This window comes from Vulpes vulpes, chromosome 7, assembly GCF_048418805.1.
Source record: "Vulpes vulpes isolate BD-2025 chromosome 7, VulVul3, whole genome shotgun sequence".
NCBI classification, from domain to species: domain Eukaryota; kingdom Metazoa; phylum Chordata; class Mammalia; order Carnivora; family Canidae; genus Vulpes; species Vulpes vulpes.
This window is the reverse complement of record NC_132786.1, coordinates 94,037,788-94,054,350: the sequence shown is the minus strand read 5'-3', so window position 1 is coordinate 94,054,350 and position 16,563 is coordinate 94,037,788. Positions and strand designations below refer to the sequence as shown.

At 34.2% G+C, this 16,563-nt stretch overlaps 1 protein-coding gene across 15 annotated transcripts in view; it reads left to right on the top strand.

Moving 5' to 3' along the window:
* The window catches only part of DGKB (diacylglycerol kinase beta), a 694,527-nt gene that overhangs the window by 655,727 nt on the left and 22,237 nt on the right, over positions 1-16,563 (top strand). For all 15 annotated transcript variants that reach the window (XM_072764436.1, XM_072764448.1, XM_072764442.1 and 12 more), the window contains 2 exons: positions 1,304-1,424; positions 2,623-2,683. In XM_072764436.1, the coding sequence (XP_072620537.1) occupies positions 1,304-1,424; positions 2,623-2,683 (182 nt within the window). The remainder of the gene's footprint in view (positions 1-1,303; positions 1,425-2,622; positions 2,684-16,563) is intronic.

The following is a 16,563-nucleotide window of genomic DNA, read 5'->3' as shown; positions in this document are numbered from 1 at the left end:
CAGCTATGACCAGCTATTAGGTTATTATCTTGTAAAATCATCATGCCCTCCCACTATGTGCTAAAATCTCCAGCTCTTTCTGCTACTAAAATAATATCAAACTATTTGCACTTGAAAATACATGGGAATACTAAAATATAAAGGGACCATATATATACACCTAGAATTTTGCCTCCCTCTAAAGGATCCAGGCACTCTGAGCTAAATAGGTAAGCTGTGTAGGGGCTGTGTGTCAGGGCTGGGCTCTGTGGAATTCCTCTGGTGTGAGCACAACTTCTGCTTCTGGCTGAGCAAAAGTCTTCAAGTTGGGAAGGAACCTTGAAGCTCACACAGTCCAACCTCTTTCCCTGTACAAGAAGCATTTATATGATGTTTAAGTGTCTCTTTTTTATATGGTTGATTTATCAAACATAATGTAGCAGTTTTGTGCCAAAGCCATTGGGTTCAAATTTTGGCTCTGTGATTTCCTAAGTATGTTAATATGAATAAATTCATATTTCTCTAGGGCTCAGATTCTCTATTCTGTAAAAGGGAATAATCATATTTACCTTCAATCGGTTTTAAAGGGAAGCAAATGAGATGATATAAAGTGATTAGTCCAGTGACAGGGTAAACACTGATCAAGCAAGAGCTATTACTATTAGCCTCTTTCTACCGTCCTCTGTTAAAAAAAAAATAATTGCACTATGCTAATTATCTAGGTGGCTCCCCAATAGTATTTTAGTCCCTATTTCTTATCATCAGAAAAACATCTCAAGAAGCTAATATTTTTTCTTGAACTTCTGCACAAAGTTGCCTATGACTATGGACAAGTCACTCGATGATTTAGAGACTCAATCTTCTTATCTCTAAAATGAGAAACTTTAATTCCATGAGCTCTAGGGTCTTTTGTTCAAGTAATTTAAAAAATCATGTTTGACAGCATATTTTCATTCTTTATTTATAGTGTTGAAATGTGTATTTGCTGCCAAATGTATAAGCGTTCCATATATACATGTGGAATAACATTAAGTTTGTTGATGTTAAAAAACTACTGGTATATTTTTTGGCATTATTTGGCTCTGAATTCATTCTTCCCATTTTGTTTTAGATCAAGCTGACAGCAGATCTTTTCCCACAGCACCTCGAGGTTTAGTTAAACTGAGAGCTTTAGACGTGGGCCATCTTTTCATTACTTTCAGAATCCAAGACAAGCTTTCTTTGTCAAGTAGCTTTCATTTTTCATCTTCATAATAACTAATGGCATTAAATTGTGCACATATGGATCTACACTGCAACTTACAAGGCTTCTGTTTTCTTTCAGATCTGAGTGATCAGCTGCTGGAGGTGGTCGGCTTGGAAGGAGCCATGGAGATGGGACAAATATACACAGGTCTGAAAAGTGCTGGGAGGCGGCTGGCTCAGTGCTCCTCTGTGCTCATCAGGTAGTTGTTTTTGTACAGTTGAGAAAGGGAGGGTGATATGATATAAGTACAAGCTAATTAAAACTATGCAGGACTCTGATAACATTTATCCCATTTGTGGCTCAAATTATCAGTAATTAATATTGATATAGTTCCAAATAATGGGAATTGGCAGATTTTACACAGTTGTGGTTAGCTATTACTTAGCAGGTTTATTGAAATTTGATATTCTCTTGTTCAGACCATAGATACAATTCTAACATATGAAGTTCAGCCCCTCTAAAATGGTTCCCATAAAGCTCAGTTTGCTGAGGCATGGAGGGTATCTACCGGGCATATTACCCAATGAAAACACTGTTGAGGCACCATTAACTTAAATTCTTTCATACTAAAGTGCACCATTCTTTCTATAAAATCAAATAATCAATTTATTGTAAAGTAAGGTTTTATATATATATATATATATATATATATATATATATATATATATATATATTACATTTAAACCTTTTCAAGAAACATTTTCCCATAATTTTACCTTTGGGGAAAAAAAGGTCTACTTTGACCCCAAAGTGAGACCATGGGTTATAGAACAGATATAATTGGTGTTATTTGTGTGAAAGTGTTGGTACTGGAAAATCTGAGACATCAAACATCTTCCCTTCAGGTTTGTAATGTAGGCTTTCATGAAAATAAGGAGGCTCTTTTGTCTATAAGAATTCTGACTACAGGGGATCCCTGGGTGGCTCAGCGGTTTAGCGCCTGCCTTTGGCCCAGGGCGCGATCCTGGAGTCCCGGGATCGAGTCCCACGTCGGGCTCCTGGCATGGAGCCTGCCTCTCCCTCCTCCTGTGTCTCTGCCTCTCTCTCTCTCTATGTCTATCATAAATAAATAAATCTTAAAAAAAAAAAAAGAATTCTGACTACATCATTAAACATACACTGCCTCAAAATAAATAACAATTAAAATTTAAAAAAACATAAACCGTACATTTTTCATTTGCCATCCATAATTTTTTAACACCATCATATTTACCAGGAAGCTCCAAATAGTCCTGTGACCAAGGTACTTTCAGGGTACTCATTAATAGTCAAGAATTGAAGTCCCTTTCAGAAAAGATCAATTTAAAGCCAGCTCTTACCATATTTGCATTCCCGGGTCTCATTATCTTATATAATGTATTTCAGTATTATACTTAAAATGAAATATTTTCCTCCAGGACTAGCAAGTCTCTGCCAATGCAGATCGATGGAGAACCATGGATGCAGACCCCATGCACAGTGAGTACAGAATATTTGAAAGGCTATGTCACTTCATTTTTGCTTTCCAGATATCATGTACTTTTATAACTAACTAATAACATACTCCTATAACTAAATAACCACAACATCTAAGCTTTTGATCTATCACCAAGTACCTTTTTCTTTTTATTATTAATGTGACAGAGCTATTGCATTCAGGTTTGGGGCATTAAATGCCCTTGGCAATGATTTAACTTTTGAATGTATGTGTTAGTCTAAGTACAACTTTTAGATGCCATAATATAAACTCTGAAACTAGACAAAATTAATAAGGATTTTTAAATCTTTTTTGTACTTGTTTCAGAGCTCCTTATGAAAAATTTATTTATGGGGCCTTCGGACATAAATCCCCTGAATCATTACCCATCTGTTTTTCTGTTTGTTTGTTTGTTTGTTTGTTTGTTGTGTTTTTCCCATCTGTTCTTTTACCTCCATTTGGGGATTTGAGGGCGTCCTTCTCTGTAGGAAACTTCCTGCCATTGTTTTCTCCAGAATGAGATATCATTTAAGTCAGACATTTAGAACCCCCAAAATTCCAATTTCCATGTTTGTAGTGAATATTACTATATTTCAAAAATATGCTAGGCACTGTGCTTGGCACCAAGAATAGAAACGTGATCAGCAATGTATACATCATGATCAATAATAGAACAGGTAATAGAACATGATCAATATTGTAATTGTTTTCAAGGAACTCCTATTCAGATAAGAGATTACATATATAAATATAAGCAGATGTATCATAAATGTAACTTCAGACTACAAGAGTTATGAAAATTTTTTGTTGTTGCTACAAGTGTTGGTAGTGATGATGGTAGTAGTGGTGGTGGTGACGGTGGTTGGGATGAACTGGTGGAGGTGCTATCAATGATGTAGTGATGGTGGTTGTGGTGGTGGTGACAATGGTTGTCAAATAGTTTGCCTGATTCTACACTGATGAAAAGTGGTAAGGTAGAAGTTAAAATGCAAGCAGTCTAGCTTTACAGTCTGCACTCTTCATGATTACTCCCCACCATGGATCTCAACCAGAAAACGTCCTGGGCCGTCCTTGTGATGTTCCTGCTGGAGTGACTTCTGGTAAATCACTTACTGCCTTCCTCCAACTTTAAAGAGTCTATGTCTATGAAAATTGAATTAGTGTTTTAGAATAATTTTTAGCCTATTTTACACAAGCACTTCTAAAGATAGTTTTGTTAACTTATCTTTCAATTAGTAACAGGATATTTGGCTACTGATGACCATGATCTATAAAAATTTAAATGAATAATAATTTTATATAACTTATATTTCATTTTATCTCCTTTAAACTCTCTTATTCCTTTAAAACATTTATTCCAGTCTATAGTGGGCCAAGAGCTGTACTAGACTATGGCTCATTATTGTCATTTCACATTCTGGCATACTCTACTTTTTCTAGAACCACATGGAGTTCTGAACTTTAAATTTCACGTTAAATGAAGAGAGTATTTAGTCTTCATGGCATTGGTATGGTTTAACTAAAGAATGTTCTTTGTTTCAATTGAATAGCAAAATGTTTTTTTGCACAGAACATAAGAACTGATAGAATGTTAAAATTCTTTGCTGAATTTAGATATCCATTAGCTGATATCCAATTTATGAAGGAATTGCTTTAGATATAATGTTGGAACACAGCAGAAGTTTTGTTTTTCTTTAAGTATAATATATTAAATAGAAAGGCAGATGATAAGTGGGTCTTGATTTTTACATCAATTAGTAATTTTTAAAAATAACGTAATGTAAGTACTGGATGGAGATCAACAGTGGTAATGGCTGCACAGCAGTTAATATACTTAATACCGTGAAACTGTACTTTAAAAATGGTGAAAATGTTAAATTTTCTGTTACATATATTTTACCACAATAAAAAGAATATTGAAAAAAAACTAAGGTTATATTTACTTAAAATTTTTACCAATCCAGAGTTAAGATATCATGAAAAGCCAAACCAAAGAGCTTAAAACTTCCAATATATACTTAATAATTATATTTATGACTTTTTAAATTATCTCACTGTAAAGTAGCCAATAGAAATGTGTACGTATTCTTATGTACACATTTTCATAATAGTCACTGAGACTATTTTAGCCATATAACTATTGGCCATGTTAACAAGCGCATCAAATGGAGACAATTAATTGCAGAAGACTTTATATTGAAATAGTTCAAGAAGACCCTTTCTTTAGGCTAGATTCCAGAGCCTATTTTTCCCTTTTTGTCTTCTTCCTTCCATAATCCTTCTTCTTGAGCATGTCAAGCATACCGATTCTGTTATCAATATGTTTCTATCATGGGGATGGAAAAAAAAGAGCAGCTTGGGGAGGAAGGAAGAGGAAAGAACAGTTAAATATGAGAGACAATAGACCAGGTCACATTTCATTTTGTATCCATTCATTACAAGTGATTGGTGCCCAATAAAGTTCTGCTCAGTTAGGGGTAACCTTACTAAGCCTCAAATTCAATATACCTGAAATGGATTCATCATCTGCCTCCCTCTTTTTCCTCCTTGCTAACAAATACTGACTTCTTAACATTCCAAAATTCTTGCTCCTCCCTTTGCCATACTGACTTAGTGAAACCAGTATGTGCCCATTTCCTAAGCTAGGAATCTGAGAGCCATTCTAAACTTCTCTCAAAACTCTCAAATTCAAATACCATGTCTACCTACCAATACAACATCTTTCTGGAATATTTTCCTTTCTTTCATTCCCACTACCACTTTCCTAGATTTCACCCACTTCATTTCTCTCACACTCTTGGCAATAACCATATCAGTCCTGCCCCATCTCCATTTTTTCCCCTTTAAATCCTTCCTTTACCTTTCTACTAGAAGGATCATGATAAAATACTAAGCTCACCATGATATTCTTCTACTTAAAATCACTTAATTTCTTTCTGATAAAATATAATCTGAATCAGGCTTCCTATTTCACTAATATCATCCTTTACTTCTTTTTAATCTCTTCATACACTTCCCTCATGTCCAAATAAGCTTTTCTTCTTCTTTAGTTGAGTCACACAACCTAGCCTGGGACTCATTTCATGCTGTCTGTCCTCTCTAATAAAGCCTTTCCTGAGCAATGCCACTTCCTCTACCCCATCTCTAACCCCAGCTAGTCTGAAAGCCCAGCCTCAGTGCATCATACTTGTATCAAAGCACTAATGATATTGCATTGAAATTATCAGCTTATCTGCCATCTCCTTGATAGGCATAAGCTTATTGAGGTCATGCGCCATGATTTTGATGATCTTTATACCCCTGGAAGCATAGCACTGTGCCTTACACATAATTACACTGCCAATGCCAAGTGCATTTTGAGTTTGTGAATTTCTTAAATACTTCTTGAGGTAGTATAACAATTTTAAAAAATGCTTTCTACTAAACCTTCTTTCACTGAACATAATGTAGGTTGGCTAGCAATTCATTCACATATTTTTCATATATAAATACATGTAAAAGTTATTTTGAGTTATCTTTATTCACTACATTCTCAAAGCAAAGAATTTTAATGTATCAAAGAAGAAATACATCCTTAACCTTCAAAACTTTAATCTTTCTGTTTCTTGTTATGGTATAGTTAAGATTCTTTGGGCCACTTCTCTCTGCATTATCAATTATGTATTTATTTTACACATTATAAAGATTGTATTCTGTTAATACTTTGAAATATGAATAGTCATGTGAGTCATTACTTGTGATACTTTTATGAAAATAATGCCAAAGAGGTTGTAATGCTATATCACTTCGGGGGATTCACCTATGATTGAGATGAAGGGAATTCTTGAAATTTTCTTCTGTGTGGTACAGAACGGGAAGGAAGTCATGAACAGATCATAAGCTAAATGGTGAAATGACCATGGATAAAACATGAAGACTTCTCAAAAGGGTAACTGAAGTCAAAGCAACTTCTGGAAAGCATTTACATGTATTTTAGTCTTTTTTTGCTTTTTTTTTTTTTTTTTTTTTACTTACCTCTCAGCACCCTAAACCCACTTGCCCAATCTCATCTTCCAAAGTTGAATACCTTCAACAGACAACTCAGCTCTGACCCGGTCCTCAGCCAATTCCCACCAAATCTGGTTGTCTTGTTGCCTTCAGCTTGATCCCTAGTATTTCTGAGGCAGACACTTGGTCATCTAGTGTCCTAAGAGCAATTATCTCCCCCTGTCCCATTTCTACTGGGTAGGCCATTCTTTGAGATGCTATTTTTTTTTACTTGAATGTCAGTTTTCTCCCCTGGCACTAGCATCTACTTGATTCAGACACTGGCTACTTGCCTAGCCTTTGCTTTAACCCTCCCTTAGGAAGACTATCTTTTTCCTATTGCTCTAGATGCTGCAGTTATCTGAAGCTTATTTTAATTTTGACTTGTTTTTGGTAAGAGAATATATCCAGCACAACTTTAAATGCAAAGTCTTTAAAAAGAGGAACAGTGTTCTTTTGTCCATTAAATTTTTATTTTGTGTGTTGTCTGTTGTAATTATTAAAAATAATCATAATTTAAGCATATTATTTAGTCTGAAATTATTTGCTAAATACAAATTAATCTCAGACCATTAAGATAGAAAATGAAAATTTTTTTAAACTAAAATTTTTCCAGTTCTAGAAATTTAGTGTCAACTAGATGAAGGCTGATAGAAGACATTTGGATGTCCTGGAAACAATGTTTGGAAGTTTGGAGGAAACCATGTTAACAATACCTAACATGTATTAAATGCTTACCACCAACCAGTTTCTGTTCTGTATGTTTATATTTATTATTTATTTGATCCTCACAAAAGTCCTAAGAACTTAGTAAGGTTATTACAATCCCCATATGATACATTAAACACAAACAAATAAACACAAACGATCCAGATAAATCAAGCCAGTTTTCCAAGGCCACACAGTAAGAGGTAGAGCAGGTCATTGGGCTCAAATGCCTTTTTTCTTAATTATGATGCTTTGCTGCCTCACTCATTCACTCTTTAGGCCCTTAATGTAGCTCTAATATTAGTAATCAATGACAACTCTATCATTTATAACAGAATTCAAATTGTTTTCAGCTTATTTACATTTTTCTCTTAATATATTATTTTTTGCTCCCCAGTGTAGCCAAGGCCATCCATCACATCGCTGCCAAGATGTCTACTGAATGACAATGATCATTTTACTCCTGGATGTCAGTGTTCAGTGCCTCCTTATCTCACACAGAATAAAGTTCAGAATCCTTGCAGTGGCATTAAATAATTCTCCCAAGGCTGCCATGCTTCATAGGGACCATCTCCTAGGAGCTTTCTACTCCTACCTATTAATTTTGAGCCTAAAATCCCCATTTCCTATTTTATGTTTTAGTAATAAACTCATTCTTCTGGCCTCCAACAAATCTGTGGTTTCTTCCAGGAATTCTGTAGGATGGACCCATGGTTGGCATTTCTTTCAGTGAACTTATGGTTTATTATTTTGATATACTTACTTTTCCATTTTATTCAGATTGCCTGAATTAATTATTCTGTCCTGTTGGGATATATGTATTTTTATAATTTACTACAAATTCTTTCTGAAAAGCAATGAGATATAAATACATATAAACTAAAAATAAAATAAAATTCCTTCTTCAAAGCCAAGCCTAGCAGCAATTTCCTCAAGAAGCCTTTTTAACTCCCCATCTGTCTGAAATATTTGTCTTATCCTTTGTACTTCTGTGGCTCTCTGTTGATATCTTCTTAATGCCATGGCAATGCACAGCCTTGTATTTCGGCTATGCATGTATGTATCCCACTCTTCTGACTTAATTGTAAGTATTTTAAGATTCATCCTTAATTCCCCTTCATATCTCACATAGTGTCTTTTACATAATGTGGTTTCTGATGAGATATCCACAGTCATTTGAATCATTGCTTCACAATATGTAATGCATCATTTTCTCAGGCTGCTTTTTTTTTTTTTTTTTGTCTTTGTCTTTATTTTTCAGTACTTTGATTTTGATGAGTTTGGGCATGGATTTATTTGTACTCATTCTGTTTTAGTTTCTCTGAGCTTCATGAACCTTTAAGTTTATGGCTTTGCCAAGTTAGAGTTTTCAGCCATTATTTCTTCAGATATTAATTTAAGCACCCCACTCTCTCTTTTCCTTCTGAAATTCTGATGACTTGTTTATGATACTTTATGTATTAATTGTAGATCCCTGAGTCTGATATATTGTTTTATTTCCTCTTTGTTCTTTCTGTTTTTCATACTGGATAAAGTTTATTCACCTATATTCAAGTTCACTGACTTTTTCCTCTTTTATCTCCATTCTGTTCTTGAACCCAATAAAGTAATCTTTGTTTTACTTCAGTCATTGTATTTTTCAGTCACAAATTTCAAACTGGTTCCTCTTTTTAATATCCTATATTTCCCAGCCAATAGTTTCTATCTTTCATTTCAGGAGTATCTATCATTACTTCTTGAAGAATGGTTTATGAGCTCCTCTACAGTCTTATGTGACAACTCTAACGCTTGGATCATCTCAGGTTTTGCATCTTTGGCTGTCTTTCCCCTTGCGCATTTTTGAGATTTTCCTGGATCATCATATGTTGAGAAATTTAGAATTGTATATTGAACATTTGAAATATCATGTTATGAAATTCTGGGTTTTGCTTAATTCTTATGGAGAATGTTGATTTGTCATTGTTGTTGCTATTTTAGCAGGTCATTGATTCAGTTAGGTTCAGATCACAAATCCTGAGCTGCTTCCTGTGAGTTTTGTTTCCAATGTTAGTTCAACTTTCTAGGTCTTCACAGTGTTATTCAGATTCATTCTACGTATACAAGATCCATAGGCTGGTATGGAACCTGGATGGTGGTCTACCCCCAGTTTTGTTCTTTAGGTTGTCAGTATGCTTCTTAAGGACAAATCTATGTGTACTCAGGAGGTTGTATGAAACTTTAAGGAATAGCTTTTTTGTGCTCTCCCTCTCCTCCAAGATCTTTGGCTAGGATATGTGAGGGGGGGAAAACTCATCATGGTTCCTTGGCACATTCTGCTCTTAACTTTCTTCTCCAGTCTACCTACTACCATCTGCTTTCAGCATCCTCAGATAGTGTTCTATGTGTCCTATGTAGGATTTATAGTTGCCATTAAGGGAAGAGACAGGTTGGAGTTTGCTTACTTCTTGACTAGAACTTAAACTGTCACCACTCTCTTTAGGTGTTATTGTGTATGGCTATTTTAAAATTCATCTGAAAAAATTAATAGAAATAAATAAAATCCATCTGAATTGTCCCCATCAGGTTGGCATGTTATTGGTCAGATTGTTTATCTGCCAACATGAAGACTTCCCAGCATAATCTCCATCTCCATATTCCTTCCACACAAAAAAATGTTAAGTCTAAGAAATGCACTAAACCTTGAGTCTTAAATCTTATTTATTGAGAAAACTTCATAAATTATTTTTTCCATTCTTGTGTCCTGCATTAAGTAGTTAAGAAAGCATTTACCTTTGTCTGATTGAAAATATTGGATCAAAAAGTTACAGTTTTCTACTTAAAGGTAAGGATATAGTTTTAGGTGTTTCTCTAGGCTAGGAATGATGTGGATGACTACATGAGTTAATTTTTTTAGATTACTTTGTAGGAGAACATATATTAAGACTACTGCAAGTAAGTTATGTGGCTGTATGGGAGTTATGTGGCTGTATGGGAGGCTATGGAGATTATGGAGATGTGGTTGTTTAAATGTCTAACTAAGGTCACCAAGCAAAAAAGTTATAAGATTGGGTCTGCTCCTAACCTGTTTTTCTACTCCCAAACTGGTCATAAGGTGATTAAGCTTGTCTGCCTAAGGATAAAAAGTTCAGAGAAGAAATACAATGTCTCTGAAGATTTCTGTAATGCATAATATTGAGTAAAGGAGTCTAAGTGTAAAACAAGCAGCTAGGCAATAAGATTTCTTGGCACTTTGACTTTCTCTAGCAGCTGTAACCACAGCAAACAGTGTAGGACACTTGTTTTGAGAAGCAAAATAAACCTTTTTAAGAAAAGATTGTTTAATGGCTCTTTCAATCTACTCATAAAGTTAAATACCATGACAATCTTTTCTATGTGGGAATACTATTTAAAGGAGATTTCACATAATGTTATATTAGAAAATGTAATGGTATTGGAGGGAATGCTCTTCTCTATAGTTTATATGCTTATACCTCTCTTGATTGCTACAGATATAACAAATATGGGTATAGGCAAATTGTGCATGGACCTGGATTTCCTGACAAGAATGTACTAAAGCCTAACTATAAACAGTACATGAGAATACTTATGAAGAGAATGGGGCAAATTTAGGAAGTAGGAAAATAGCTGAAACTTACTTATCTCAATGGTAGATGGATCCCCTTATACCAACCACCTAAATTAACTTATCACAGACCTGGCAACAAAAAAAATGATTAGAGGTGAAATAGTTTTACCATTCTTTATTATAGAATCACAACCATCTTATTAAAACTTCTTTATATTAGCTTTCTATCTGAAACCCATTCTAAAGATTAATATCTTAAAGGTTATTTTGAACAAGCTAACATCTACAACTGAAATAGTAAACTTTTCTAGCACCTTAGCAGGAATTCAGTGTAGTCTAGGGTTAAAAATATTTTTCACTCCTTAGAAACAATGTTTTATGGGATTTCTATAAGGAGGGAAAGGGGAAAAAAAAACTACTTAGGAAGATAACCCATGCAAAATAAGTATATGCCAATGGTTAGAAAACAAGAATAAAAGCCAGAGTCCAAGGTTTCATATTTGTTATATTAGTGATCACTACACTTCAGACAATTACTTAATTTTCTTGAAACTATTTCCTTATTCCTAAAATCAGCTATCTACAAATCTCAAGGTAGTATTGAAGAGTTGTTAAAAATTACATACATCATATTTTGCAACAGTATTAATTATTTTATGGTGTATATTAAGTATTGTTATATTTAATAATGCACTTGGATTTACTTCTTTTTTATTGTTTAAACTAGCTTCCATGTTATCTTAAGCCATACAGGGAAAAAAGTTAAACCAATGTTATTTTATCATGGGACAAAATTTGATATCTTTTTGAGATTTGGCCGTAGTGTTATAGAAAATGTAGCAAACACTTTTTTTTTTGTTTTCCCATAATCATTTACTGATAAACTTATATTGGAAAAATATATCATTTCCCCATAACATTTAGCATCTTTAATTATGATCTAAAAGGAAAATTATATTAAAACTCATCCAAATAGAATGGTGCTATGAAAGTTATCTGCAGATTTACGTAACTCTTGAATCTCCCAAGACTCATGCGTTAAATAGATTAACTTTAAATAGTATTAAATAATATTTAACGCACCAGGTTGACTCTTTTTAGAAATTATTCTTGTTTTGAAAATTTAATAAAATACTTTCTCATTAAAAATGATGCAGCTATTGTAACTCGACGCTTGCTGACTTTGTAAACACAGTATTTTAAAGGAATCTTAAACTGCTCTAATGGCTTTGTTTAGAAAGGGATGGGCAAAGCATAGTGATGAAAGAACATGCATAGTTTTAGTGAGAGGAGAAAAAGGGTAACCTATTAATTATTAGTAGGAAAATGCTTAACCAGTATATATATATATTGAATATTTTCTTAGTGTGCCTGGAAATTACATTTTGTCTAATATTTAAATACACAATAGGAGTGTTAAAGAAGGAAATACCATCATTTGTTATTTAATGAGTCTAAATGTAGATACTTTGAAGAATAGAAAATTAACTAACAATATCATACCATCTTAAAATATGTTTGAGTAAGCAGACTGCTTTTGTAGAAGATATATTTTTTAAGGTGTGATAGTGAGACTCCAAATGCAGCTAAATAAAACATAAACTAAAAGCATCTTTTACTTAAGATTTCAATGGTAACTGCTTTTGCATAAATTTGCATTTCCAAGCCTTTATTTTTTTTTTCAAAGACTGGCATGTTAATGTTTAGTTGGGCATTATTTTGTGTGTTCCCCTGTTACTTATGCATTAATTAGTTTTGTTTACCTGTGCATAATTTTTCCTAATTTCACAACAGTTGTTGTTTTTGTAATTGACAATGCAATTTACTGCATGTGTGCATTCTGGCCCCCAAACAAGAATGTTAAGGTGTAAAGCACCAATCTCTTCATTTCAGATTGTTTAAAAAAAAAAGGATTGGTTGTGACTAATTTCCAATTAATTTGCAGTGGTTATGGGGAACAAAACAATTGCACCTACTAATTAAATTTTAAAATATTCCAAAGTGTCATCTTTGGGTGTCTGTGGAATATATAATTTCCATTTTGGTTCATTGCTGGATCTGTAACACCCATGAGCTTGACAGCTCTATTAATTTAAAGGCTCAGTAATACCTATTAGTACAAAACATGAAAAAAAATACCATTAATCATTTATTTTAATTTTGCAGCTCTGTCATTTTCTCAGTATGTTTTAAAATTATGATGACACCATAAGGTGCACAAATCGACCTGGGTGAAGGGGAAACGGATCACACTACTTAGGAGAGATACTGAAGTACATTATTAGAGCTTAATTAATGCCAAACTGATTAGATTTGATTGCATTTTGCACTAAAATATTTTAAAGAATTTTTTCTTACCATATTATATTTTTTAAAAGTTACCCAAATATTATTTCATGGTTGGACTTAGCTTTTTTGTACATTTCTACCTACATTCTGCCTAAATACTATGAAATAATCATAAATTGTTCTTTCATTTTTTTCATATTGAAATCTGAATGAATCTAGTTTTTAGTTTAAATTTAGAAAAGTTTGTTTCACTTCAGTTGATAATGTCTCTCATATTCATATGCTTTGATAATAACCCAAACCCAAAATTGGACACAATGTCCAAAACCCAAATTGGATACAATGTCCAAAAACATAAATTATGAAAAGTTGAAATAAGAAATATACTAAGAATGCAATACCTTACACATGTCTATTGATGTGATCCAGGATTGTTAAACATGCTAAAAATGGTCAAATTGTATGCACTTAGACTTTTGTCATTAGATTTTAAGAGGACTAATAGTTATTTTATTTATATATACATCTAGTTCAAAATTGAAGACATCGTTTAGAATGGATAATTATTAGTGTCTCCTAGTTGATGGGCATCATCAAACTAATACACAGACTTGACTTCTTTCCAGAACACTTAGAGGTCTCCCTTCTGGTAGATACAAAGTATGGAATCACAAGGCCTAATTTGTCTCCCACATTTGCCTCGGGTTCATATCTTATCCAGCTGTTCATTTCCTTCAACTTTATTATTAAAATTAAAAAATATAGCTAACATTTTCTAAGTTTTTTAGGAAACATACTGTAGTGTTGAAAGGTTTAAGAGTAATGAACAGAGAACAGGATCCAGTGTTTCATAGAGATAGTCACTGGATGGCTTACCCATTTCAAACAGAAATTTGAATATAAAAAAATTCATAATAAACATACACTAAGTATAATGTAATAGTATTTGTTTATTTTCTTGTATATCTAGAACATAATTGCACATATTTCATTTGAGAAGACTTTAAAAAAATTTTTTGTATATTGTTTTAATTGGAGTTCGATTTGCCAACATATAGTATAACACCCAGTGCTCATCCTATCAAGTGCCCCCCTCAGTGCCCGTCACCCAGTCACCCGAACCCCCCACCCACTTCCCCTTCCACTACTCCTTGTTCGTTCTCAGAATTAGGAGTCTCTCCTGTTCTGTCACCCTCTCTGATATTTCCCACTCATTTTCTCTCCTTTCCCTTATAATCCCTTCCACTATTTTTTATATTCCCCAAACGAATGAAACTAAGACTTTAAAAATAAAAAAAAAAAAGTTAACATATCACTTTGTTTATACACATGACACAATTCCATGGGTTGAATTAAATGGATATTATTAAAGATGATTTAAATAAAAGAATACAACTATTTCATCTAAGTCAAATCAAGAATATTAGCTAATCATTTTTCCATTTCTTCAACAAATATTTATTGAATTTCTTCTCTATGAAGTTTCTGATATTTTGTCCTAGTGTTAAAATGGAGACAAAACAAAATAGAACATACAAGACCATGGTTTCACACAAAACTTCAGTAATGATGAGGAGGTCTGTGAGTGAAAGGTTTGTGGTACTATCAGCTGTGATACTATGATATTATTAGAGGGTATCATAGAGGGATTTGACCTCATCAAAGGAGGTCTAAGAAGACTTTCAAAGAAGCTCAAAATAGGCCTAAAGGACAGGGAGTATATAGCTAAGCATAAAAAGAGGGAAGAGTGTCCTATGCAGAGGGAACTACATGAGGAAGGAGGGAGCGTGTGTACAGGTATCTGAAAGATGACATGATGGATGTGGAACAGAAGGAAAGGAGGTGTGAATCAAGGCTGGATATTCAGTGGGAGTCAGATCTGCAGGACCTTGACACTCACAGGAAGGATAGTTAGCTTTAGTCTAAGAGTCAAGTGGAACTATAAATAGAGTTTAAGCAAGAGAACAATGTGATCAGATGTGCATGCTGATAAGATCATTCTGGGTGGGAAATGGATTGGAAGGGAAGGCAATAACCAGTGAGGAGACTTCTGCAATTGCTTAGGCCTTAAAGTGGTGGAGGTAGAAAGACAAAAAGTTAAGAGATACAGAAAATATTTTAGGGATAATATTGATCAGAATTAGTAATGGATTGGTTATGGGTGTTAAGAAGATACCACAGGTGATCCAGATTTCTGGCCTGAACAACTGAATGAATGATGGAACAATTCATTAAAATAGGAGAATCTGGAAACAATCAAGTTATTTCCTCTCTATCCAATTTAACTCAACTAAATTATGCCCCCTAATTAATGGCCTAGGACATTGTTATGAATGTCAATTATTATTACACTGTGGGACAGCAATTTATTTTTTAAAGATTTTATTTATTTTTTCATGAGAGGCAGAGACATGGGTAGTAGAGGGAAAAGCAGGCTCCCATCTGGGAGCCCAATGGGGCTGGGATCCCAGGACTCTGGGATCACACCCTAAGCTGAAGGCAGATGCTCAACCACTGAGACATCCAGGCATCCCTAGGATGGCAAATTTTTATGGATGTCAAAATGCTCATTGGATTACCTTGAAATAGTTTAACATTGATGAGAAACTCTTTCAGATCAATGCCATGATGCTCCAAATAGCCAAAGGGTATAGCTGCATCTGGGAATTGGGTCATTAAAGAGGTTTGATCTTACATATCATCAGTATGAGCTTATTGGTCTCCCTTGGTTTAAAAAAAAAAAAAATTCTATGGGCTAGTAAATGCCTCACATGGATTTTTTTTCTGGTATTTTCTTTGAGTGGAAATGGAGCCTGGAATCTCACTGGAATCCTCCCAGGTGCTTCTGACCTCCTCAGAGAGAAGGCAGATGGCCATAATATGTGATCTCATAATGCCACCCAAGGAATCCTGAAAGCATTGTTATTTCAGAAGGGGGTGAAGAAAATGTGTTTTCCACTGTTCTATATATAATTACACTAAAAATAACGGATAATATTTATTAAGTACTTATATGTAATGCACAGCCTCATTTGTTACTTGTAGTGGTCCTATAAAGTAGGTGTACTGTTATCCTCTTTGAATAAATAGATACTGAGGCTCAAAAACGTGAGATCTTAGGGCACTTGGGTAGCTCAGTTGGTTAGCATTCCACGCTTGATTTCATCTCTGGTCATGATCTCAGGGCTGAGAGATCGAACCCCATGTCCAGCTCTGCACTAGGCATGAAGTCTGCTTAAGATTCTCTCTTCCTCTGCCTCTGCCCCTCCTGTCTTCTCCCTTCTCTCTCTCTCT